At 35.8% G+C, this 25,661-nt stretch overlaps 3 protein-coding genes and 1 long non-coding RNA gene across 7 annotated transcripts; 3 read left to right on the top strand and 1 right to left on the bottom strand.

Moving 5' to 3' along the window:
* Positions 1–844: 844 nt before the first annotated feature.
* On the top strand, positions 845–3,273 carry LOC110731302 (60S ribosomal protein L15-2). The gene is made up of 4 exons (XM_021911150.1): positions 845–967; positions 1,063–1,229; positions 2,154–2,351; positions 2,819–3,273. Exons 1-4 carry the CDS (start codon positions 964–966, stop codon positions 3,062–3,064), a joined length of 615 nt encoding a protein of 204 aa, XP_021766842.1. The 5' UTR covers positions 845–963; the 3' UTR covers positions 3,065–3,273.
* Positions 3,274–5,223: 1,950 nt separating this feature from the next.
* LOC110731303 (lysine-specific demethylase JMJ25-like) lies at positions 5,224–11,007 on the top strand. Of its 2 annotated transcripts, none has more exons than XM_021911151.1 (12): positions 5,224–5,469; positions 6,113–6,811; positions 6,913–7,128; positions 7,237–7,372; positions 7,452–7,515; positions 7,617–8,268; positions 9,178–9,507; positions 9,686–9,955; positions 10,126–10,198; positions 10,284–10,369; positions 10,459–10,578; positions 10,674–11,007. In XM_021911151.1, the coding sequence occupies exons 2-12, from the start codon at positions 6,119–6,121 to the stop codon at positions 10,752–10,754; spliced, it is 2,721 nt and encodes a 906-aa protein (XP_021766843.1). In that variant the 5' UTR covers positions 5,224–5,469; positions 6,113–6,118; the 3' UTR covers positions 10,755–11,007. The 2 variants fall into 2 exon arrangements, with proteins under 2 accessions (XP_021766843.1, XP_021766844.1); XM_021911152.1 differs by having other exon boundaries at positions 5,225–5,469; positions 7,240–7,372; positions 10,674–11,006.
* On the bottom strand, positions 9,446–10,451 carry LOC110731304. The gene is made up of 3 exons (XR_002513275.1): positions 10,335–10,451; positions 10,067–10,182; positions 9,446–9,534 (listed from the first exon to the last, which is right to left on the bottom strand). It is a non-coding gene; the product is annotated as an uncharacterized LOC110731304 (long non-coding RNA).
* Positions 11,008–14,047: 3,040 nt separating the features above from the next.
* LOC110731305 (leucine--tRNA ligase, chloroplastic/mitochondrial-like) lies at positions 14,048–22,940 on the top strand. 3 transcript variants are annotated; one of them, XM_021911154.1, is made up of 21 exons: positions 14,048–14,705; positions 14,815–15,903; positions 16,788–16,932; positions 17,043–17,099; positions 17,308–17,427; positions 17,509–17,613; positions 17,734–17,957; positions 18,050–18,116; positions 18,201–18,355; positions 18,518–18,782; positions 18,936–19,130; positions 19,321–19,400; positions 19,589–19,651; positions 19,767–19,848; positions 20,129–20,206; positions 20,279–20,380; positions 20,510–20,682; positions 20,806–20,983; positions 21,257–21,334; positions 21,629–21,760; positions 22,311–22,553. In XM_021911154.1, exons 2-21 carry the CDS (start codon positions 15,515–15,517, stop codon positions 22,551–22,553), a joined length of 2,931 nt encoding a protein of 976 aa, XP_021766846.1. In that variant the 5' UTR covers positions 14,048–14,705; positions 14,815–15,514. The 3 variants fall into 3 exon arrangements, with proteins under 3 accessions (XP_021766846.1, XP_021766845.1, XP_021766847.1); XM_021911153.1 differs by having other exon boundaries at positions 14,049–14,705; positions 14,945–15,903; positions 22,311–22,940; XM_021911155.1 differs by lacking the exons at positions 14,048–14,705; positions 14,815–15,903 and having other exon boundaries at positions 15,910–16,932; positions 17,047–17,099; positions 22,311–22,940.
* The last annotated feature ends 2,721 nt before the right edge of the window (positions 22,941–25,661 follow it).

The following is a 25,661-nucleotide window of genomic DNA, read 5'->3' on the forward strand; positions in this document are numbered from 1 at the left end:
ATGGTCAAGTAAGAACAATATGGAGGGAGTATGTGGTTTAATCTTGCAAAAGAACATGGATATTGAATTATTGAGTAAAAAGATAGAAATAAACTTGCAACATTGCCTAAAACTCCTATTATTGACTGTCTTCAATATTGTCATTTATTTACTTTAATAATAATTAGAATAAAAATTTGTCTTAGTAAATGCATAAAACAAATAAATATCAAATATTAGCTATGTTTTTCAATTTTTTTTGTTGGTGAAATGATTTATAGAACTTCTATGCACAAGTGCTAAAAAAATGCTTACAAATAAATACTCCTACTACTTACTTAAGTATAAAAATCCAGTATAAGAAATTCTTAATCCATTTACATGTTAACGTAATATATTACTAACATGAAATGACCACCATATTAATATTCAATCTCCGACAATAACATATCTATAAAGTGAAAATCTTCAAAAGTTACATAATGAAATTCACCCTTTAGTCAAAAGTAAGGTCAACAATCGTAATCATTTTTACGGTTGTCTCTTTTTTTTTTTCTTAATTGAAAGAAGTCATGTTCTCTTAGTATTATCTTGCTTCGTAAAATATATTTTTTATTTTTATATATTCGCTACAAGTATTTTCTTCTCAATATTACTTAGTAATTTTTTTTACTTAATTATTTTCATTCTTAAACCTTAAAAAATTTGTCCACTCCAAACTTAATAACTACTCGTAGGCTCAATTAGCACATTTGGCATCGTTAAAGAGTAAATAAACAAAATAAGAACGGATTTTCAAAAACATTTAAAAAAAAAAAAAGGATGGACCAAAAAAGTCTGGCCCATTAAAAGAAAGCCCAAAGAACAACAAAGAAAACCCTAACTCTCTCTTAAACCCCCCTTTTATTCCTCCTCCTTTCATTTTTAGGCCGAACCACCAAAACCCTAATTTCCTCCTCTCTCTCTCTCTCTGTTGCAGCAGCCATGGGTAAACTTTCTCTCTCCTCCATTTTCATCTCGATTATCATCTTCAATCTTGTTCATGATTTTCTTATTGATTCTGGAAATTTGATGAAATTGCAGGTGCATACAAGTATATGCAAGAGCTATGGAGGAAGAAACAATCCGATGTGATGAGGTTCACTCAAAGAGTTAGGTGTTGGGAGTATCGTCAGCTTCCTTCCATTGTTCGTGTTACTCACCCTACTCGCCCTGACAAAGCTCGTCGTCTTGGTTACAAGGCCAAGCAGGTTTTCCCTCTTTTTATTGTTTTCGAATGATTTTTGAATTTGTTGATCTTTGATTATTCAGTTGATTGTTGTATTTTGTGATGAATGATTGTTGTTTTTGAATGCTTGATTTGAAATGTGGAATTTTGGTTGATTTTTTTGATTGGAAATGATGTTATTATGTCTGGATTTAGCGCGATTTTTTGTGTTAATTGATAATATGAGTTGGTTTTAGGAGAGAGTGTTCTAAACCCTAATGTGGATTTGGAGGAATGTAGTTTGTTTGGACGGAAATGATGTTGATGAAGATGTCATTTTTCTGAATGATTATATATATTGGGTTGGATTAAAAAGAGTGCATTGAAGAATGATTTTTGACAAGTATAGTGATAATAATTTGGTTTTGTTGCTGTATTTTTTGCAGATTAATTGATTTTTGTTCTATTGCGAAGTATTATTTAGCCATTAGAAATTATAAATGAAAGGGCTTTTTCAGGAATTCTTTTGAATTAGGTTTTTTGTAGCTAATATGTATGGACTAATTGCATTTACATGTTAGTTGGTAATGCTGCTTCAAACTCAAATATGATTAGTTCTTAATAAGAAAAGCATTTTCTTTAGTTGAATTTTGCATTGTTGTGGTTTGTTTCAAACACCAGTTTGTTTGCATTATCTGTAGGGTAGTTGTAAAGCTTGTTATAATCATCATATTTCTTACCCCTTTTGATCAATGCAGTAGAATTATTAGTTGAATTGAACATTATCTTGTGTTAGCTTATGGTTTGATGTTAGGGAAATTGGTCTTATTTTGTCTCAAGCTTGTTTCTTTATAGCTTTGTGCTTCGATGTCACTGGAATTGTTACTAGTGTTGAGCAGAGGTGCTGCAGTTGTGCACTCCAGTTTTTACATCATTACTTATGAAAGTTCTTTTGTCACAATTGTAGGGTTTTGTTGTTTACCGTGTCCGTGTGAGGAGAGGTGGTCGCAAGAGGCCAGTGCCAAAGGGTATCGTCTATGGTAAGCCCACCAACCAGGGAGTTACCCAATTGAAGTTCCAGCGCAGTAAGAGGTCAGTTGCTGAGGAGCGTGCTGGTCGTAAATTGGGAGGCCTCAGGGTCCTCAATTCTTACTGGATCAATGAGGTTTGTTCCCTCTCTTGTTCAATCTTATGGCTCAATTTTATTGATTTTGGTTTTGTAAAATTTCAAGCATCTATGCTTGAATTCTTGTTTTGGTAAGCTGTTGATCTGTAATTTTTTCGTCATATTTTTGTTTTTCATTCCTGTTCACCCCTGAGAATCGGATTCCCATTTATCGCTTGAACCATGTGATAACTAGGTTTTCTATGATGTTCATAGTGCTTATAAATTCACTAGCTGAAGAATGTAATATTATGCCTGAACTTAAAATAGACTTGACATAGGCTTGTATATGAATGACTTTGCTTGAAATTGTGATATAAAACTCTCTAAAGTTGGGCCATGTTATCTTGCCAAGGAAAACGTTTCAGGATAGGGGGAAAAAGTATTAATCTACGAGAGTAGCAATCTAAAACTGAAATTGCTCTTGTATTACTTGCAAAATTTGTGTAATGTCCTTTGTCTTGCAGGATTCCACCTACAAGTACTTCGAAGTCATTCTTGTTGACACTGCACACAGTGCCATCAGGAACGACCCAAGGGTCAACTGGGTCTGCAACCCAGTGCACAAGCACAGAGAGCTCCGTGGTCTTACCTCAGCAGGAAAGAAGAACAGAGGTCTCCGTGGCAGAGGACACCGTTACCACAAGGCCAGGCCTTCTCGCCGTGCAACCTGGAAGAGGAACCAAACACTCTCCCTTCGCCGTTACCGATAATTGTCTTCAATCAAAGTTGCTTATGTTATCAGATATGGAATTCTATTTGGAGAACTTCTTAGCTATGTTGAAATTTCTGCCCGAGTTCTAGACTTCTGAATGGTTTTAAAAATTTTGTTCCGAGAATTATGTTTGATATCTTTTAGTTAAACTGTCTGCACTCAGCTTGATTTTATATTAATACTGGATGCTTCTTAGTTTTGTGCTTGTTTACTGTTTTTATCTCAACTCACTTTTCACGTTGCCATATCACCAGTTTAGGATAACCTAATAGAGAAGCCGAGGCGTGAGACTGTTAGTGATGCCTCTGGCTTGCGAGACTTTGTAGATGTCTTATGCGCTGTGCTTCTGCGGATCTTGACTACTGCCCATTGGGCTTGTTGTGCATTGGTGTTCTAAATGGTGTTTCTATCTGCTCTTTTGACACTTGCAACAACATATATATATCAGTTAATCAGGGAAAATGCGAAAGCTAAAAGTCAAAAATTAAGCTTGACATCGACATGTAATTTTATTATGCATTGCTAAATTCCTTTAATCGAATAAGGGTTGCACATAATTTTATTATGCATTGCCAAATTCCGTTAGCTATTGCCAAATTCCTTAATCGTATTAGGGTTACATTTGTATGTGGCGATACATGGTAATTGGTTGACATGTAATTCTACCATAAATCATCTATAGATTTTTGTAAGGAAACACTCTGTAGTAGTGTAGTCTGCATTTCTATTGCTTGGGGACACACTTTTTCCTGAATATTAAAATTAAAAAAATCTGATGATTATTTGGCACATTCCAATTTTTTTTTTTTTTTGACAGGAAATGATTTTTAGGAATATTTCTTTTTATAAGGCTAGTGAGTACTCCATATTATTTCCATTTTTTTTAAAAAAAAAAAAAAAAAAAAGTAAATACAGGGAAAATTAGGAATGTCTTCTCACAAGATCGTAACCTAATTTGTCAATTAATTACTCTTATTCTTGCTTTCCATAGTAAATAAATAAAAGAATAAATGCTGTTTTTCCTTTTATCTTTTCCTTTATTATTCAAGATCCTTGGCAAGTTGGCATCTTCTGCTCTGCATGATTTATAAAAATTTTACCACTTGGCAATATTTTTGGGTTTTCAATATTAGGACCATCATCAAGTCATCAACAATTAAATTCAATTGGGGTTTACGGATTGGTACTCCGGTGCCACAAATGAACCCTAAAGGACTAAACCTTTATTTGGGAAGAAAATCATAGGATTTTAGGTAAATGATGTTAAAACCTGTCTAATCTTTCAAAGTTCAGAGGATTACCACATTGACCATAAATATATACTTTGTATAATTTTATTTTGTTTTTTGAGTTAATAAATTTTTTTATTTAGAGGAATTAACTAACTCGATCCAAATAACCCGATTGCTACCACGACATATATAGTCCATCACACACGCTAGCACAAGCAAAACACGTGAAAATACCATATACCGTCCATAGAATGCAAGTGGTGCGTGTGTGCGTGATGTATACAAATTCTCATAATCCGTGCAACAACCATATGATGCATACATATGCTCTATTTATGGAGCACACATGCAACATGTTGGCATAAGGCAGCTTCACCTAAACGCTAATCCTAATGCACAACAACACTAGTACAATTCCGCTCTTGACTAGGATTTGTGATGCACATTGTTTTCATCACACCGTTTGTTTTACTTTTCAAACTAGGAAAATTCAATAAACTAAACAGCTTGTAAAGACTTTATATTTTTAAGTCAAGCTAACCTTTTTCTCACGTTCTCAACTTTCCATATTATTATAGGACTACTCCATATTAACAACCTGCGTTCGTTAGCAAGATCCTAGTTAATATAGGACTACTCCAAGAATTTTAATAAGTACAACAAACAACTCATATGAAGTAACTTAGCATTAATTACCACGTGAGATTTTAATTTGACGAAGCTTAACTCTATTAATTTCTCTATAAAATACATTAGATAAGATTTATTCAAAATTACAATTACTCAGATATTATACATTGATACTTATCAAATACAGAATAATCTTGTAATACACGAACTTTACAAAATTATACAAAACAAAAATAAGATAAAATCATAGTGATGCGATTTTATTATATATTTTTTTTCTGAGGAAAAGTAGTGATGCGATTTTATTTCTCCTAAATTCCTAATATATATATATAAACCACAGTTTTCCTCTGTATTACTTTATTTTCACCTACTTTCTATTCTAACATCTAATAATCTTTCTCAATCAACGCCTAACGGAGTTCCGTCGCCGTCGCCGTCGCAGTCGCCGATCAACCGTCGGAAAACCGATTAAGGCGGCAGCTTTGTAGCTGACGACTCACAACAATCGTAATCGCACTCTGATTTTTGATATTCAATGGTATAAACTCAATTCTTGTAAATTTTGTGTATTGAAATTCACATTTTTTTAATCTTTTTTTATTAATGCTGTATGATTATCTTGTTTTTTTATTGTGATTATAGTTGATATCAGATGAATTTTTGGTTCAAGTTCTAGCTTTTAATATTCGTGAAGAAATTTATTGATTGAAATTCGGATTATCTTTATTCAATTCTTATTAATTTTATGTATTGAAATTTGTTGATTATAGCTGTTATTGAATAATTTGAGATTAAATAGTTGGAATTTTTTGATGTAATTAATATGATTAACGAATTGATTAGATATAAATTTGATCTTAATTGATTTTTTTTTTTTTGATGTTGAATATTATTTTATTGTTATTCATAATGTTGATAGTGTTAGGATGTTCTGTGTTCGATCCAAATTAAAATAATTGTTTTTGACAAAAATGTAAGTCGTTTTATAAATTCAATTTAGCATAGAATATAAATTTATTGAATCATATGCTATTTTTCTGTACCATACAAAAATAGTTAAATTTGGATTCTTAAAATTGACTTATATTCTGGTAAATGTACAAATGAAGTAAAAGTAGTTAAATTTATTTTTATGATATTTAGTGTACTTTAAAGTTATTGATGATTTATTTTTTTTTCAGTGAAAAATGTCAGTGATGTTTGCAAACGAAAGGCCTTTGAGGAGAGGTATGCAAAGGAGAAAGGTTAAAAGGAGTTTTGATGATCTGTTGCATTCCGATGAGAAACAAAAGAAGGAAATAGACGAGGTTGTTTCTTCATTGAAACAACGGCGTTTGTGTAGAGAAATACAGAATTATTTGTTTGGCGATTGTGGAACTGATGGTTATGATGACAAAGAGAGTGTTGAAGTAAAGGAAGTGTTAGATGATGATGTAGAGAGTGTTAAAGTGGAGGAAGTGTCGTATGATGATGATGAAGCGAGTGTTGAAGTAAAGGAAGTGTCAAATGATGATGTAGAGAGTGTTAAAGTAGAGGAAGTGTCTTATGATGATGATGATGATGCGAGTGTTGAAGTAGAGGAAGAGTCTGATGATGAGGATTTTGAGATTTCGATGTGTAGGAGGTCGAGGAAGAGGACTACTGGTGTAAAGAGAAATTTGACAAGGAAGAACCAAATTCGACCAGTGGTTAAGAAAACTAGAAGTACTGGTAGAGCAAGGCAGTGTAAGCCTAACAATTGGGGGAAGAACATAATTGATTTGTCGAGTTCTTGTTCTGAAGATTCTGATAACTCGCTGCATTCTTCCCACACATCAGGCTCCCAACCCTCGCCTATTTCAACATTGAACGCAAAATATGATGTAAAGAGAAATACAAGGGTAAGTTAAAGTCGGTTCATAACTTGTTTTAAATCCGTACTTTCTGTTAGCCAATAAGGCAATAATCAAAATATAATATCACTTGCTTTTGTGTGTTACAGGAAAAAATGGAGAAGAAGCTCAATTGCCATCAATGTAAAAAAAATGATAGACCAATTGTCGTTCCATGCTTAAACTGTAAGGAAAAGCAATATTGTATGCGATGCATCAAGCAGTGGTATCCTCACATTTCAGAGGTGAAACTTGCATTGTCCTGCCCCTTCTGTCGGGAAATTTGCAATTGTAACGAGTGTCTACACTCCTTGAACTCGATCACTGTGAGTACCTATGCTGTTATGAGCAATTATAGCATTACAGTTTATATGAATTCATATTGACATATTGTTATACTTATTTATATTACTAATAAGTTTTATATTATTAAGCAGACATTAAATCGAGAAAGTGTTGACCACGAAAAGGTTCAGCACCTCACATACTTGGTTACAAAGCTGCTCCCATTCATAAGACAAATTCAACACGAACAACGTTCAGAATTAATATTGGAATCCAAGATATTAGGTATGCAATGATACCTACATTTCGTAGGCAATATTACTCTTTTTGTTTTTTAATCTTGCTAATTATAATATTTGTCCAGGCAAAATTCTCAATGAAGAGGATATACAAGAGTCTTCTAGCTTTGATGATGAGCGGATCTATTGGTACTTTTTTTTTGTTTATAATATCTTAGTGATTAATGAAAAATAGTGCTGCATTACCATTTCTTATAAGTTTTAACTCTTATGTTCTTTGTTTCTTACAGCAACCAATGTGCAACTTCAATATTTGATCTTCATCGATGTTGCCCTAATTGTTCTTTTGAATTGTGTTTGAGCTGTTGTCGAGAAATTCGTCAAGGGAGGCTCTCGGGTGGCCCTGAAATAACTCAACATAAATATACTCACAAGGGATATGACTACGTTCATGGGGGCGATCCTTTATTATGCCGTTCAGTTCAATATGATGCGCCACATAAATTAAGTACTTGGACAGCTAACGAAGATGTAATTCCCTGTCCTTCAAAGGACCGAGGAGGTTGTGGTGTTGGAATTTTAGAATTAAGGAGGATTATTTCATTACAATGGTTATGGAACTTGGAAGCAAGGGCAGAAAAGGTTGTAAAAGACAAGTTTGTTGAACCAACCCCTAAAAGTAATTTGAAGGTTACTCGACAAGCAGCATCCAGAAAATATTCTGGCGATAATTACCTATATTGCCCATTAGCTAAAGAAATGCTTACTAATGATGGAAGAATACACTTTAGAAGATATTGGGGGAAAGGTCAACCAATAATTGTTCAAGACACCTTGTCTCAAACACTAGGTTTGAGTTGGGAGCCAATGGTAATGTCACGAGCACTTTGTGAAAATGTGGACTCGCAGATCAAAGCAGTTGATTGTCTAGCTAATTGTGAGGTAGCAATTCACATCATCTAAGTTTTATAATTCATGTTCCTGTTCCTACTTAAATCTATCTGTTATTTTGTCTTTTTGATGGTTGCTCATTTATATTATGTTTATAGTTTTGCACTTGCCTTAATCCATTCAATGCTGACTTGTTAAAAATCTGCATTTCATGTCAACCCTTCTGAAATTCTTGGCTGAATGGTTAATCAAGGTACGAAAATGTGATATTCGTATGAGATTTCAGGAGAGAGTTCAATGAACGTTCCAAGATGTAGGAAGTTAGTAACAATAACTGAGTAAAACATTAATCGATCAACATCAATATTTCATTTTACTTGGCAGTATAAATAAAATATATTCGAGTCTGGCAGTTTATGCTTTGGCCTTAAACAATAAAGGGGTTCCGAAAGTTTCTGTATGTTGGGATCAATATTGATGCTCAAGGTTGGTGTTTGTTTCAGCAGATAGATCAGGCACCAAAATGAACAAAAAAGCTTGTAGCTTTTAGAGTTAAACATGAGTTTCTTATTGTAAGAGGATGCTAAATGTGCTTATATATTGTCCGACCTCTAAAACACTGTTAGTTTGCCTAAAGCTCTACTAAAATGGATCTGGAGATGACATTTAGTAATTGACTCTAGGAAGCCCAAGTAAATGGAAGTTGCTGTTTGACCTGTGTCATCGTAATCTGCAATGTTTGACAGTTTTGGTTGTACTGCTAGTGTTCAAAGACAAACATGTAAACCTTAATATGTGCTCTTGACTGAAATTTACACTTATTGTGGTCAGACTGTAGTTTGCTTTCGGAGTTTGTTTTCAGTATATACATCCTACTTTGTATGAAAATAAGCACTAATATACAAGCAAACTGATGCGTGCACTACATGAAGTCTTGACATCAAATTTTAACGCATGCAGGTTGAAATTAGTACTAGGGAGTTTTTCAGAGGGTACAAGAAAGGTAGAAACTACGCAAATTTCTGGCCTCAGATGTTAAAGCTGAAAGATTGGCCTCCATCCGACAAGTTTGAAAATCTTCTGCCAAGGCATTGTGATGAGTTTATTAGTGCATTACCACTTCAAGAGTATACTGACCCTAGAAATGGTATCCTGAACCTTGCTACCCTTTTACCTTCAAGCATCCTCAAACCTGACTTAGGACCAAAGACGTATATAGCTTATGGTACTGCTCAAGAGCTTGGAAGAGGAGATTCCGTGACAAAGCTTCACTGTGACATGTCTGATGCGGTATGTTACATCACCTGCTTAATTTTTCTGAAAGGAAACAAAAGATATTATTAACTTAATGTTAATCTATAGAAACAGAGTTCCCCTGTCTACATTTGGTCAAAGGGAAATCTTGGGTAGACTAGTAATTGACAATTTACATGCTTATATATTTTTATAATTCTTTTCATTGGTGCAGGTAAACATCTTAATGCATACGGCTGATGTTTCTTTTAGTGAGGATCAATTGTCTGCGATTGAGACGCTCAAAAAGAAACACAAAACTCAAGATCGAAGAGAATTGCAGTTATCAGACTCCAAGAAATTCGATCTTCAGACGTGTGGCATAACAGACAAGGGTGCTGCTCTTTGGGACATTTTTAGGAGGGAAGATGTACCAAAGTTAGAGATGTATTTGAGGAAACACTCCAAGGAGTTCAGACATGCTTATTGTAATCCTGTAGAACAGGTAATCTTCAAAACTTCTGTCATTCCCTTAAATCTCGAGCTTTGTGTTTCTTTCTTTGCATGAAAACCATAGAACTTAAACCTCACTAAACACAACATTAATTTGCATTACCACTTTACCAGCCCCAATGATGATATGGAAATGACAGTTCTAATTCTTCATGTGATCAGGTCATCCATCCTATTCATGATCAGTCCTTCTACTTGACCTCAGAGCACAAGCGAAAGCTGAAGGAGGAATATGGTTAGTATGCCACACAATTTTCATATTATTACATATTAATTTTTTATCAGAATATATAGACAAATGCTCATCTCAAACTTTTCAGGTATTGAACCCTGGACATTTGAGCAAAGGCTTGGAGAGGCAGTGTTCATACCTGCTGGTTGTCCACATCAGGTTCGAAATCTCAAGGTAAACTACTTGCCCCAATTTTTTTAACTCAAAATCACAGGAGGCATTTGCTGATGTACCGTGTACCTAATAACAAGGTCGTTTTGCAGTCCTGCACAAAGGTAGCTGTAGATTTTGTTTCACCAGAGAACATTGGAGAGTGTTTTCGGCTAACAGAAGAGTTCCGGAAACTCCCAAAATTCCACAAGGCTCGGGAAGATAAGCTGGAGGTAACAAAGTCAAGTTTCTTCTTATTGCCTGTGGTTTGTATGTAGATTATCTCATCATACAAAGTCACTAACGCTTCTCTTCCAATGTTAACCAGATCAAGAAGATGATTCTTCATGCAGCTAATCAAGCAATAAGACATCTAGAGGAGTTGCAATCAAAACAGGAGCCAAATTGATTTTCTTGGCAAGCAATGTGTATCCTTGCGTTCGAGCCCCAGTTTTGTACAGCAGAAGATATAGGGGGCAATCAGCAGTGTCTGTGAAGTCGAATTTTTGATCAGTAATCTGACATGAAATAATGTAAAGATGAAACAAATGAAGAAAAGAACACATATTTCTTTTTCATGATATGTGGTCTCAAGTTATGTTATAAGAATAATGAGAACAAAATCAAATTAATAAGATTTGAATATTTTTTTCACATTATCATACATAAATTCTTTCAAAAAGTTCCACATGTTAATATACGGATTACTTCTGAAGACTAATTGACTATACAAGTCATCATCCTATTTACTAATTCCATCTCTCCAAATCTCCAATACATGAGATATACAATTGGAAATAAATCATACTTTACATTTCATTATAACACAAATTATTCACAAAAATTGACATAAACAGCCCTTGGAGTTGCATGCATTTATTTAAGACTTTTATACAACAAGATGCATATACCGTCTATTGCTACTTAACATGTAACTTTTTTAGAACCATTTCAATGTATGGTATCCAAATATAATCAATCAAACATTCAAACATATGCATTGGAGAATTACAAAATGGGATAAAACAAACAGGAACAAAGGGGCTCATTTGAGGGGGATAAGGGAAATCCCTCAAATGTGTCCCATGAGGCTTGATCCTAACTTTAGGAATACGAGGTGGAAGCGATGTCACTACTCCATCATCTCAACCTCTTCCAAATTATTATTATACTAGGTCAAACATATGCGTGACAACCTTGGTATGTACCTGATAAAGATTGGTTGTGAAATAGTTGTTGATAGTATATTGCTCGACAAAAGTTGGTCATGTTTAACGAAAATTTTATTCATAGATCTTTTTAAAGATAAAAGTGGATGGTTCTAACCAGTCAAATAATCTCTTGGGGTGTTATTTGGTTCATGGGAGCACATATTTCCTTTTTAGGGCAGGAGAAAGTAAAAAAAAATTGGTCAAAATTGAAGTTAGGGTATTAATAAAAAAATAAAAACCAATTATTGTCCTATTAAACTTAAATATGATGAAAAAATTTATAAAAATATATCAAATAAAAGAAAGGTTTTGGGTGAAATAATGGTAAGAAAACTAGATTGACATAAATTCAAAATCATTTGCACAACCTAATTCTTGAAGGCAAAAGAAATTCATTTACCATTTGTGAGTTTACAAAACATAAACTAAACAATATAAAACTCTACTATAACTTAACTTTTCTGATCTTATATAATAGCACATTTCAAATAATGGTAAGAAAACTAGATTGGCATAGATTAAAAATCATTTGCACAACCTAATTCTTGAATCCAAAAGAAATCATTTACCATTTGTGTATAAAGACAATATTTATAGTTTATACTAAACAATATATAATATTAAATTATCATAAAACTATCTTAGAATATCATTAAACTATCTTAGAATATCATTACTATTTTAGAATATCACTAAAATATAATAATAGTATCATAAGATCTCTATAGAAAATATATCAAAATAATATATTCTCTTATTAAACTTGATTACTTAAATAGTACTACCTTCATAAAAGGTAGTAAAATATTACTCACAATACACACTATGAATAGGAAAATTATAGAAATTATGGTTATGTGAGATCTTAATGGAATCGTCTAAATAATTACCATCTCTATCTCCGTTAAATGTTAATGTGTTACAACATATAACTTTTATAATTTTTTAAAAGTTAACGATGGTTAAAGTTATGCATTGACAAGCGTGATAGACATCTATAGATGACTTAACAAATCAAAGAATAAGAGCTTTCAATTATTTATATATATAAAAAAAAGAAAGAAGAAATATAAATTTCAACACTAATATAATGTTTCTCTATATCATTCCCATAGATCTAATCATATGACATACATAACAAATTTTACAAGTAAAATTTCATATTTAAAGTGAATCAATACTCTTTTCAATCATTTTTACTTTTATTTGAAAATTTCAAAAAAAAAGAAAAATATATATATATATATAGATCTGTTTCAAAAATCATAATAGTTTCATAACTATTTCAATTCTCAATCACAAATACAAATAAGAGGAATAACTTACAACTCTCAAGAAAAACCACCCAAATCCTATGCTTCTCAATTGCTTTCTCATAGACCTAGAGCCACCTTCCATCTCTTTCAACACACCTTTAAGAAAATTGTTTATTTCAACCTTTTTATACCCAAAAGCAAGGATAACTTTAGGTTTTCATAGTGAAAAGACAAGATTACCCTTTGTCAAGTAATGAATATTCCCATAAATATGACAAGTGTATGTCACATCAACCATGCTTTTTGGTCTTTTTGCATCAAACTAACATTGATCGACAAACATCCAAAGCTAAAACTTTAATTTGATAAGATCAAGCAACCACTTATTTCAATTGAGGAATCTCACCGACTTCTACGTATTAATATCACGGGGATTTCGCTAACCATCCATATTCCAAATAAAGAACGTGTAGTGGCCCAGTGGAAAGCAACTGGAATCATTTGACAAAATTTTACTCCCTCTAGTTTGTTACTCTATACCCGTTTTTTTCACCTTAAATAGGAATTGAAATTATTTCTATTAAATTTAAATTATTTTTACTAGAATTGAAATTATTTTTACTAATTTTCTGTTATATTTTCTTCTAAAAGTTATTGAATTATACTAAATCGAACTTTTTTTTACTAAACTGAAATTATTTTTTTTGCTGAACTGAAATAATTTTTACTGATATTATTTTTTAAAGGTGAAGTGAACAAAGCCTATATTTGTTAAATAACTAGCACTTAGGAAAACAACAAAACTTTTAATTTCTAGTGATCATCATGCTACTACTAATAAAGTTCCCAAATTAATACACTTTATAATTGTAAACTATGTCAAATTTATCCTAGAAATCGATTACATTTGGACTAAACTTCTCATCTACTTATATTACTATTGTATTTTAGTAGTTGAGTAGAAGGTAGTTGTTAGAGTAGCGAACTATTAATTAGTAGTGTGAAAATGATAGTTGTTAATGTAGCAGTTAATAGTACTTGTATGATTGTTTGACAACCATAGCGGTTGAAACATTAAAATCAATAAAAATAGGCATAATATTTTTAAGTAAACTAAATTTGTCAAATGCTACTAGCTACCTGTTTTCAAACACTAATATTATTAAATTTTGACAAAAGCTACATAAACTCTATCTCTACCACTAACCGTTACATGAATCCTATCTAACCAAATACACTTATTTTTTTCCTAAATGTTTTAAACTTGGTTTAAACGCTAACCACTACCTAAAACACTACCGTAAACCAAGGTCAGTTCAGCCCCTGTTATTCCATGGGATAAACTGTGGAACCTCAACATCCCCCACCCCCAATCACAAATGTTTCTATGGCAATGCTTATGGGATAGACTTCCTACATGCAATAATCTCTTCCTCAAACACATAACCCTTTCCCAATTCTATTGCTTATGTCCTCGCACCATCGAGGATGGTATCCATGTTCTAAGGGATTGTCCAAGGGAAAGAGAAGTATGGGGACTGAAAAACCCCCCTTCTAGCTTTGATCAACCTGACATACAATCCTGGATTCTTCATAACTTAAACACTACCTCCCAGCGTCTCTTTGGGATCCCCTAGAACTTTTCCTTTCCCATCATTCTAATGAACATATGGCTAAGAAGGAACACTTGGGTCTTTAATAACAAATCCAAACCCCTTACTAGCTTCTGGGCCTCTACCACCTACATCATCAAAGACCTCTTCTACTTTCCCCCCAACAACTCTGGACCAGCCATACCATCAATCCCAACCCCTCACCTCCTCTCCAGCCCCTCTAGTCAGATGACAAGAATCTCAGTGGATGCCTCCTTTTCTCCCAACACCTTATCTTCAGGTATAGCCTGTATATGCAGGAACCCTTATGGGGAATGGGTTTAGGGACTAGTTGGCCATTGTTTTGCCCCAAACTCTTTACATGACAGAACTGTTTGCCATTTTGGCAGCTTGCCATTGGGCCAGGGAGAGCAATTGGATGAACTTTCTTAACCTATCTGACTGTTAGAGATCTGTCAACAGTATTTGTGATATAAATTCTCCTCCTGATGAAGGCCACCTATTCTCAATCTGGTGCAGGGACCTAATACCACAATCAGGGAGCAGCAGCATTTTGAAAGCTCCAAGGACACAAGTCAGGGAAGCAGATTTCCAAGCCAGGCGAGCCAAGTCGAGTCTAACTCCTACCCAGATTAGAAGGAAAGATGGAAGCAATTGGTTATCAAAATGTATCCTTTGTAACCCCCCTCCCAATCCTAGTGATAGTTTATCTGAAGGAAACTGTAGTTCTTTTGGCCAGAAATGGCATGACTATTTGGGTGTTGTGTCACCAATCTAACTTATGTGTATAATGTTGAGTTTGTACACGCTTTTGCTACATCAGAGGGGTGGTTTAACTATTAATTAAATTCTGATCATTTTCACCCCAAAAAAAAATAAAAAATAAAAGACCTTTGTTATTAATGCTTCACCTCCCTCCACAATTGCTGGGCTACAAACTTTGCAAATTCATGTCAAAGTCCCAAAGCCCATTTTATGAATATCATACATACACTTTCAATGTAAAGCCCGCCAATAAAAACCAAACTATGTAAGGAAGTTGCATTATCTTCTTACTTTGAAACTCCACCCTTCTTCCACCCAAAAAAAATGGAGACAAATCTTCAACTACCTTTACAAATTCATCACTTAAAACCATCTTCTCTAAAATACCCACCATTTTTTTCACCTCAAAATCAATTTTTTCATAAACCCATCTTCAATTCTTCTACTAATTTTGGTTTTTGTAGTAAAAAAAGTCTTAAATTGAAGCTTAGAAGTAGAATTAGAAGAAGTGTTAGTGAAATTAGAGGTGAATTGGGTAAATTAGAGGAGAAAGATACAGTTAAGGAGCAACAAGTTAAAAGGGCATACCCATTTCATGAAATTGAGCCCAAATGGCAACAATTTTGGGAGGATAATAAAACTTTTAGAACCCCAGATGATGTTGATACTTCTAAACCTAAGTATTATGTTCTTGACATGTTTCCTTACCCCAGGTAAAACCCTTTCCTTTATCTTTTTATTGAATTTGTAAGATTTTTTTGTAATTTGCTACTGTGTAAATGCTTTTGGTAAATGCAATGATCATATATACAGTTTTAATTGACTGTTTGAAGGTTAAAAATTTGTAATTTGGACTATTAATTGAAATGGGACGAGCTTCTACTTTGAATTAATTAGTTTATACTGTTTCATTTTTGGCACTTGACAATTGTTAATTGACATGGGTGTAAGACTACATTTTGACAATTGTTTTTCACTTTTGGGATAATGTGGAAAGAATTTGGATTGATTGATTGATACTGATGACATTTCTTGGTGCAATAGTTGTAGTTGGTTTTAGCTGGTAATATTGTTCATTAAGGTAGTGATTGAAAGTATTCACATTATGGTATGATCCTTGAAGCTTGATTTGCTGTATGGGCATCGCTTTGGCTCTAGGAAGCTACCACTGTGTAGAAATGATGAGCCGGAGTAATAGTGCATTGTTATTTCAAACAACAAATGATGACATGGGTTTAATGCGGAATGGAAAATGTTAGTTAAGTAATCAATTATATGGAGCTGAGGAGTTGTAGATTGTTTGAAATACTTAATTTCTCATACATTTGAATGATAAGTTGTCTTTATAAACTATCTCCTTAGTTAGAAATTTGATGTCACTTGTAATAATTTAGATTATAAATGGTTAGCTATCTTAATGGTATTATTAGGTATTGAATTTAATTTCTTACTCAGGATGACTGGCTTCTGTTTGAACCTGTTATTTTGGACTAAGATAACTTCTTTTGTCTTTCAATGTATGAATATCCCTGTGACATAATATATTGCATCTTGATTTTCTGCTGAATTTTACATGGAGAAATATTACATTTTACAGCGGAGCTGGGTTACATGTTGGCCATCCACTTGGATATACAGCTACTGATATTCTCGCCAGATTCAAAAGGATGCAGGGTTTCAATGTTTTGCATCCAATGGGATGGGATGCATTTGGGTTGCCAGCAGAGCAGTATGCTATTGATGTATGTTTTGATTTTGATTTTATTTTAAATCCTAGGACATGGTTTATCACATGTTAGTTTACAATACCTTTTTGTTACAAATTATGGTCATCAGCTTAAATGTGTGACAGACAGGTACCCACCCTAAAATCACAACTATGAGGAATATTGGACGTTTTCGATCACAGGTCAGTTACTTTCTTTAATCGTACTTTGGAAACCACACCTGTTCAGGGTGTTGTCACCTGAAAATATAACAAATGTTGTTGCATGTAATGTTGACTTAAATATTTTGATGCTTAACACTGCAAATTCTCAAGAATAGGTTTATTAGATAATATGCATTGTCTTTAGCTGTTTGTAACTCTTCTATTATTTACGCTTGCTGCTTTTTAGCTTAAATCATTGGGCTTCTCATATGATTGGGATCGTGAAATCTCTACAACAGAACCAGAATATTATAGATGGACACAATGGATATTTCTTCAGCTCCTGAAAAGAGGATTGGCCTATCAGGTTAGTGTCATACCAAAACTTTTTACACATGTATAGCCCCCTCCCACAAGATGATTTTTATGGGGTAACTATGATTCTCAGGCAGAAGTTCCTGTCAATTGGTGCCCTGCTCTTGGCACAGTGTTGGCAAACGAGGAAGTAATAGACGGTGTCAGTGAACGTGGGGGTCATCCAGTAATACGAAAGGTATAGTGGAAACAAAAGTCGAGAATGCTAAGTTTCCCTTGTGTTTGCTTCTTATGTTGTCTTACTTCTATTTCCTTTGAATGTTTTCATAATTTCAGTATCATTGTTTATTACAAGCAGCCAATGAGGCAGTGGATGCTCAGGATCACTGAGTACGCAGACCGCCTTCTTCGTGATCTGGAAGAGCTTGACTGGCCCGAAAGTTTAAAGGAAATGCAAAGAAATTGGATAGGGAAGTCAGAAGGGGCTGAGCTGGAATTTCCGGTGCTTGCTGTTGATGGACGCGAAAGAGGGGTTGGAATTACTGTTTATACAACAAGGCCAGATACTATTTTTGGAGCAACGTATGTATCCGGAAGTTATCCCTCTAGTAGTGTTCTAATCATATACTATAAGGATTTATAATCATTTGGATAGATCTATCTTTTATTTGCAGCTATCTTGTGCTGGCACCGGAGCATCCCTTGTTGGAATCACTAGTATCCACAGACCAAGCCAAATATGTATGCCTGTTATATTCTTTATCTGAATAAAATATCTGCTTCTACTTGTTATTTAAAGTTTGAGTTGTATTACTCTTAAAATAGGTTGAGGAGTATAAAGAGCTTGCCTCAAGAAAGAGTGACCTTGAGAGGACTGAGCTCCAAAAAGAGAAAACTGGAGTCTTTACTGGTTGCTATGCAAAGAACCCTGCCAACGGAGTGGCCATTCCCATATGGGTGGCAGATTATGTTCTAGGAAGGTGTGGCCGAGTTTTCCTTCAATAATATATTTTTTAGGCCTCACTTAAATTGCAGTGGTAACTGCAGTCGTTGAGGATCTTGTTGTGCATTTGTCAATGTTGCTATATATACTTTAATCTGTATACTTAGCTGTTAGCTGCCATGCATGGTCGTTTCTGCAGCTATGGTACTGGAGCTATAATGGCTGTTCCTGCGCATGATACACGTGACCATGAATTTGCTTCAAAGTATGATATACCAATTCATTGGGTTGTCAAGCCAGATGATGAAGATGGCAGCAGTCAAGGTAAGGCTTATCCTGGAGATGGTATTATCATGAACTCATCTAGTTCGGCAACAGGGCTTGATATCAATGGCTTGTCTAGCAAAGAAGCCTCTGCAAAAGTAATTCAGTGGGCTGAGGAAACTAGAAATGGAAACAAAAAGGTTTGTTCCCTTTCTCTAAAGTTGATCACTTGATCACCTAGTCACTTGTAGTAGTTATAAATGGAAAGCTGTCACCATTTCTGAGAAAGCTGAAACAGACAAATTTTATGTTTGATTTCTTTTTAATTTTTGTAATCCGGTCTGGTTATTCAGGTGAACTATAAGTTAAGAGACTGGCTTTTTGCTAGGCAGCGCTATTGGGGGGAGCCTATACCTGTAATATTTTTGGATGACAACAGTGAGAGTGTTTCTCTTCCTGAAAGTGAATTACCTTTGACACTTCCTGAGTTGGATGATTTTACTCCTACTGGGACGGGTGATCCGCCATTATCCAAAGCGGCATCTTGGGTATGAGTTCACTTGCCTTAATATAATTTATCATGTGACTCCCTTTTGTAAGTTGTTTGATTTGCAAAATATAGTCTGTGTAGGACTATAATTTTCTCCATTCATGTGAAATTTTCTCCACATAAAATGAACAAGTCTCAGCCACTTTTGCATTCCTGATAGGTATAAGCTCTTTTTTGATTTGTAACAGGTACAAACAGTAGACCCCATATCAGGAAAGCCAGCCAGAAGAGAAACAAACACCATGCCCCAGTGGGCTGGCTCGTGCTGGTAATGTCTCTTTTTTTTTTTTTTGCACTTATTTTCTGTATCTGCCTTCTTATTTGGTTGGCATTCTATATGATTCATAGAGAAAATGAAAGGACTTTCAGTTGTAGCAAATTTTAAAATGTTAAATTCTAGCGTGACTTTACTGTTATGTTTTCACTCTTTGGTATAACCTTTTGTCCTATTTACAGGTATTATTTGAGATTTATGGATCCAGAAAATTCAAAGGAATTAGTCAACAAAGAAAAAGAAAGGTCAGGTGTTTATGATACGTAGTACTTAATAAAATATAATCTAAAAAAAATGCATGTTTTGAATTGCATGAAGAATACTCCATGGCCTTACCTTCTGGCAGTTGTAAACATGCAGGTATTGGGGCCCAGTTGATGTATATGTTGGTGGTGCTGAGCATGCAGTCCTTCACTTACTTTATGCGAGGTTTTGGCACAAGGTGTCAAGGTTTTCTTTGGCTAAGTTCATGCTTTATGAGATTCTTAGATATTGAGCCTTGGGAATTCTGTTTTGAAATTTTAGATGCTGATAAAGTTCTTTTCATACTACTTTGATCTGAGAATATTATCCAATTTAACTTAAATAATATGTTTATATCTAAGAGGTGTAGAAAGTGTTGTAAGTTTCTTGAAGAAATGGTTTCATCCTTTGTTGAAGTATCATATCTGATTCTGTCCTTGTGTCATTTGATTGCAACTTTTATCTTTTCCATTTGTCAGGTTCTCTATGATATTGGTGTTGTGTCTACAAAGGAACCATTCAAGTGTGTCATAAACCAGGGAATTATCTTAGGAGAGGTATGAAACTTCAGTGGTTTAATGACATAATGTTGCTCCAGTGTTTCACTATTTTTTTGTCTAAATTTCCAGGTCCAGTATACGGCACTAAAGGACACAAATGGAAATTTTATATCTGCAGATTCAGCTACCATGTCCGGTGATCTTTGTCAAGAACAAATTCCTGAGGAAAAAGTATGTATTTTTGTATTCATAGACCTAGTCGTCTCAATCAATTTAGTATCTCATCAAAATATATTTGCCATTTTTTTTTTAATTCCTCAAACAATCAGAATATGATAGAATCTCTTTGCTTGGGTTAAGGTTATGAAGTCAGGTGAATTTTTTGTGTTGAAAGAGAATCCAAGTATTCGGCTTATTGCTCGAGCTTATAAAATGAGTAAAAGCAAGGGTAATGTCATTAATCCAGAGGACGTGGTTGCCGAATATGGTGCTGACTCACTCCGCTTGTACGAGATGTTCATGGGACCATTAAGGTTGGTTTTAGTCACTGAAATTGTTTAGTCATTTTTTTAATCATTTGTCAAAAATCTGGATTTTATAAGGGGATTGATAAAAAGTTTATGTATTAACTAGCAAATCCATTTTGATTATTTCAGAGACTCAAAGCCATGGAATACTAGTGGAATCGAAGGTGTTTATCGATTTATGGGGAGAGTATGGAGACTAATTGTGGGCTCACCTCTATCTGATGGTTCATTTAATGATGGAACAATTGCCGTGGATGAAGATCCTACCATAGAACAACTTCGTTCGCTTCATAAATGCATTGAAAAGGTCAAAAGTTGTTCTCTGTTGTAATTTGGAATGATGGATACATTAGTTTATTTCTGATGGGAGTGTGCAGAAGAATCATGTTTAAAGATAAAAATGGAATATATGTTGTCAAAATTAAAAAACATGCAATACATATTAAAAAATGATATTGTTCCGATTACTCTATAAGCTGAGTTTCATTTGTTTGCTGGTCTCATGAAATCTATATGATAATGGCTAAAAAACTTGTTTATTCGTATGAAATAGTCACTGGCATTATTGGCTTTCATGTAGGTCACTGAGGAAATTGAAGCAACCCGGTTTAACACTGGTATTTCGGCAATGATGGAGTTCATTAATGCTGCATACAAGGTTTGACCGGTTTACTTCCTCGCCCTTCGTTCCTGTGAGCATATATCTGTTTCTTTCTGGAACTTAGGTGGAAAATCTTTGAGTTTAACATTTAGGATTGGATGTCGTTTATGTGATAAGTAAAATTCACCTTCTTGTTTCTATGAACCAAAATTTATCTGACCTAACCTAAAAAAAGTGGTTCTGATGTGTTTGATCCAATTTCAAACAATAGTATTTCAAGCATGATATATATTGAGTTAAATTTATGATTGTTATTGCCTTTTCATGACTTCATTGTTTTCTTCTTATTAGTGGGACCGACATCCAAGGTCAATCTTTGAGGCATTTGTTCTGTTGCTATCACCATATGCACCTCATATGGCTGAGGAACTCTGGTTTCGCCTTGGAAACTCAAATTCACTTGCATATGAGCCTTTCCCAAAGGTAAAATCAAGTCTTCCCTTGTCTTCAGTTTTCAAAATTATGTACTCTGTACATTGTTACTTGCAACTATGATGCACATAATGATCAATGCTCTCAACGTCTTTAGTAATAGGACACAGTTAATTTAGGCTGTCCTAATATTAGTCAATTTTGGAAACTAGTTAGTTGAACTTGGAATTTTTCCATATTGGTGTAATGAAGATGTACAAATTAAAACAGAGAAAGGACAGTCTTCGTATCTTAATGTTTATTTTTTTATTTAGAGACGGAAGGAATACTATTCTTTTCAAGTTCATAGCAACTACGAAGTATTATGCTTCACAACTTGCATTTTGCATGGTTTATTGCACCTTATTTGCTTATGATAGCCAAAGAATTCATTGTACAAGTTACTTTTTCTTGGTAATTTCTTCATGAAACTCCATGCTATAGAGGTGCTTAGCGTAAACTGGGGTGCTTCAGACTTATACATGGCCCTAATTAAACAAAGCTAGCTGTGAACAGATACTAGCTCTTCTAAATTCTTACTTGTGAAAGTTCTTGATTCTAGGCTAATCCAGCGTATTTGAAAGACTCCAAAACAGTCCTCCCCGTTCAAGTTAATGGAAAGACACGAGGAACCATACAAGTAGAAGAAACATGTACTGAAGATGAAGCTTTCAGATTAGCCTCCACAGACGAAAAGCTGTCAAAGTATATTGATGGCAAAACCATCAAAAAGAAGATCTTCGTTCCTGGTAAGATCTTGAATGTGATCGTGGTTCCTGAAAACGCCAAGGTTGGTCAGCGATGAACCCCTTTTCCTCGGCCTTTGTTGAAACATCCTTCTCAGTTGGAGCAGAAGCGCATCACATTCCAGAATTACAAAGCCAGTCTGAAGCTTAACTCACTATATCACAGGAATACAGTATGATCTCATCAATTTTTCTTTCTTTTACTAGATTTGTTTAGTGGGATTGTTACTTCTGAGTAGATTCTGCATGATGTGCTCTCTGACGGCAAATGGTGCGTTAGAAGCGTATCTTTGAAAGGCTTTTTTTTTCTTTACTCAAAAGTTTTCTCCTTTTCCAGTTCTAACACAATACAAATGCTGAGCTACTATAACTTTTGATTCATTTGTGTATAATTATTATTATGTGTTGAACTTAAAATTTCTCGTTCAGATATAACTGTCATTTTACGTTTTCTGTGTAAAAATCTATTACGTATTGTTTCGGATGAAAACAATCGAATCTCGGAAGATCCTTTTATCTTGAGGGAACTTGGTCTCGGTCCGAACGACGCAGGAGCCGAGGGTTTCCTGCACAACAAATACACGTAAACTAGCCTCGGGGGGGACGCCGAGGAAGGCCCCTCCGATGCTTAAGTCAGTATATTAGAGAGAGAAAGCTGTGCAAGAGTTTAGTTGCTTGAGGCTTTATTGTCTTACCAAGAATTGACCAAATTGTTGGCTTTTATACCTTGGCTAATGAAGGAGGCGGATTGGGCCCGGAAGTCAGTTGGGCTGGGCCAAGCTGATTGGGCCGTTGACTGACCTTGACATGGCTTTGAGGATGTTGATTTTTGACTTTAGCACATTTGGAGAGTTGAACCTTAACCTTGGGCTTTTAATTGGATCATTCAGTGACCAGGCCCAATTGGACTAAATTGGACCCAAACAACTTGCCCCCCAGACCCGATTTGGAAGGATGACGGGTCGGGTTTGATTTAATCAGAAAAGGAGGGAAGTGAATGATTTGTTAATCCAAAAATGTGAATTTAAACCGTAATTAACCCATGATTAATGAGATAACAACAGTTAATGTGGATAATTGCGGAAGTTGGATGGGTAGTGGGCGATTTAACTGCAAGGTCGTGTGTTTAACGGTTACTTAGTGGGGTGCTTGAGAGAAATTGAAACGCAGACTCCTTGAATTCCCATTTCTGGAGATATAAATAGAGGCGCGTCTTCTCTCCCCACTCATTCATCAACACAAACCCAGAATTCTCAAGAACGCTCAAGAGCCCGCATCAAAACTTCGCAAATTCCCCGAGCATTAAGCTTAGAAGCTGAGACTTGTCACTACCAATTCGTAAATCGGCGACTTTTGCTTCAGATCAAGGTAAATTCCTTTGATTTTATTTCATTTTTCTTCGACTTTGCACTCTTTCCCCTTTTTCGACTTTTTCCTTCGAAATTCGTCAATGGTGAGGGGAGTTAGAGGTGGAGCCCGTGCTCCAAGAAGAGCAAGGCTAATCCCCGATCCCAGGGACAGGATTGGGACCTGGAATGGACGAAGGACAGAGTCTGACCCTGCTGAAGGGGTTAGGGCGACTCCCATTTCTTCGGCTCCTCCTCAGAGGGCTGAGGGGGTGAGCGCTTCAGGACGGGATGATGAAGTTCCCGCTGTCCTTTGGGATATCCTCCCAGGGTTTTCAGAGTGGGAGGATGCCGAAGTAGCTTCGGCCATGATAAAGAACCGCCCCTACTCATGGTGGGTGGAGAATGCTGATCAGTACCGGTTTGCCGAGCAAATTGAGTTGCACTACGGCATTTTTGAAGCTGATGGATATTGGTGCCGAATGCCCTCAGCATCCGATAGAATCCATCGTCCACCCCCGGGGTATGTGGGGGTGTACACGAGACAGCTTCAGTATGGGCTGAGGTTCCCTTTGGACGTTTTCGTCCGAGACTTGCTGATCCATTACAACATTTCCCTATGTCAGCTAACCCCCACCAGTATCCGAAGGGTGATGACATACTTATGGGTCTGCAAGTTCTTCAGATACGTGCCGAACCTGCACTGCTTCAGAAAGCTCCATCGGCTAGTGCCAAATATTCAGAGTGGGCACGGAAGCCATGGCTCTGGGTGGTATCGGATTGAGTCTCGGCCCCCGTTCCTAACCATGTGGCCGAACGACTCTTCAGACAAGGACTGGAGAGGTCAATGGATTTGGGTTAGGGCACCCACGGAGCCGAGCCACCCTTACGTTTTCAGCGCTCCCCGGTATCTTGCCGAGCCGGATCCTGATATGGGAAGTTTAGGTCCTCCCGAAGATAGCGGGCCAGACCCGAACCTTAATCAGCAGAACATCTTCGGCAAGCTGCCGAACCGGGGAGGCAGCGGCCGAATGCAGCATATCCCGGAGACTTGGCTCCCCGATACGCACTATGTTTTCCAAGAGAATATGCTGGCAGCTGTCGGCCTCAGCCGAAAGTTTAGGGATGGTAATCTTCTTCGGCTGGGGCCGAGGCCTTTTAATTATCTCTTTTCTTCTTTTATTTTGCTTTCTTGTGATGTGCCGAACTAACTGAATTGACTTCTCCCCTTTTCTTTTTCAGAACGGGACGAGACCAACGTCGGCATTGATTACGCTCGCCTTGGCGTCAACCGAGAACGAGTCGTAACTGATCGGGCTCCCCCTATCACTGAACCAAGGCGCCGAGAGGTTCACCTAGACTCTTCCCACTTCCAAATTGAGGCTGTTGCTCTGTATCAGAGGCAGAAGCCTTGGTGGAAGAAGAGAGATCCCTTGTTTCAGCTGCTGGAAGAAGAAGCTGAAGCTGCCCGTACAGCCGAAGAGGTTGCACGGGTTATTGAAGCTTGTGAAGGTGGAGAAGGGTCCTCCAGAGTTGCTGAAGAAGCTGCGGCTAGGGCAGCTGAAGAAGACGAGGCTTTGCTGAAGACCTCGGTGAGCCTTTAGACTTAACTTTGTCTTTCTTCTTTTTTTTTTTTTTTTTTTTTTTCACATTCTTCCCCCTGCCTGCCCTTTACAGTCTGAAGAGAGCAGCAGACACAGGGAAGGGAAAGCCCCTGTTCGTCCCGAAGACCAAGTACAAGAAGAGTCTTCAGACTCGGGTATGGACGAGCAGCCGCTTCAGAAGAGGCGCCGAAGAATGGCCATCATCGGCCCGCATGAC

The sequence above is a fragment of the Chenopodium quinoa genome, unplaced genomic scaffold (assembly GCF_001683475.1).
Source record: "Chenopodium quinoa cultivar QQ74 unplaced genomic scaffold, ASM168347v1, whole genome shotgun sequence".
NCBI lineage: Eukaryota > Viridiplantae > Streptophyta > Magnoliopsida > Caryophyllales > Amaranthaceae > Chenopodium > Chenopodium quinoa.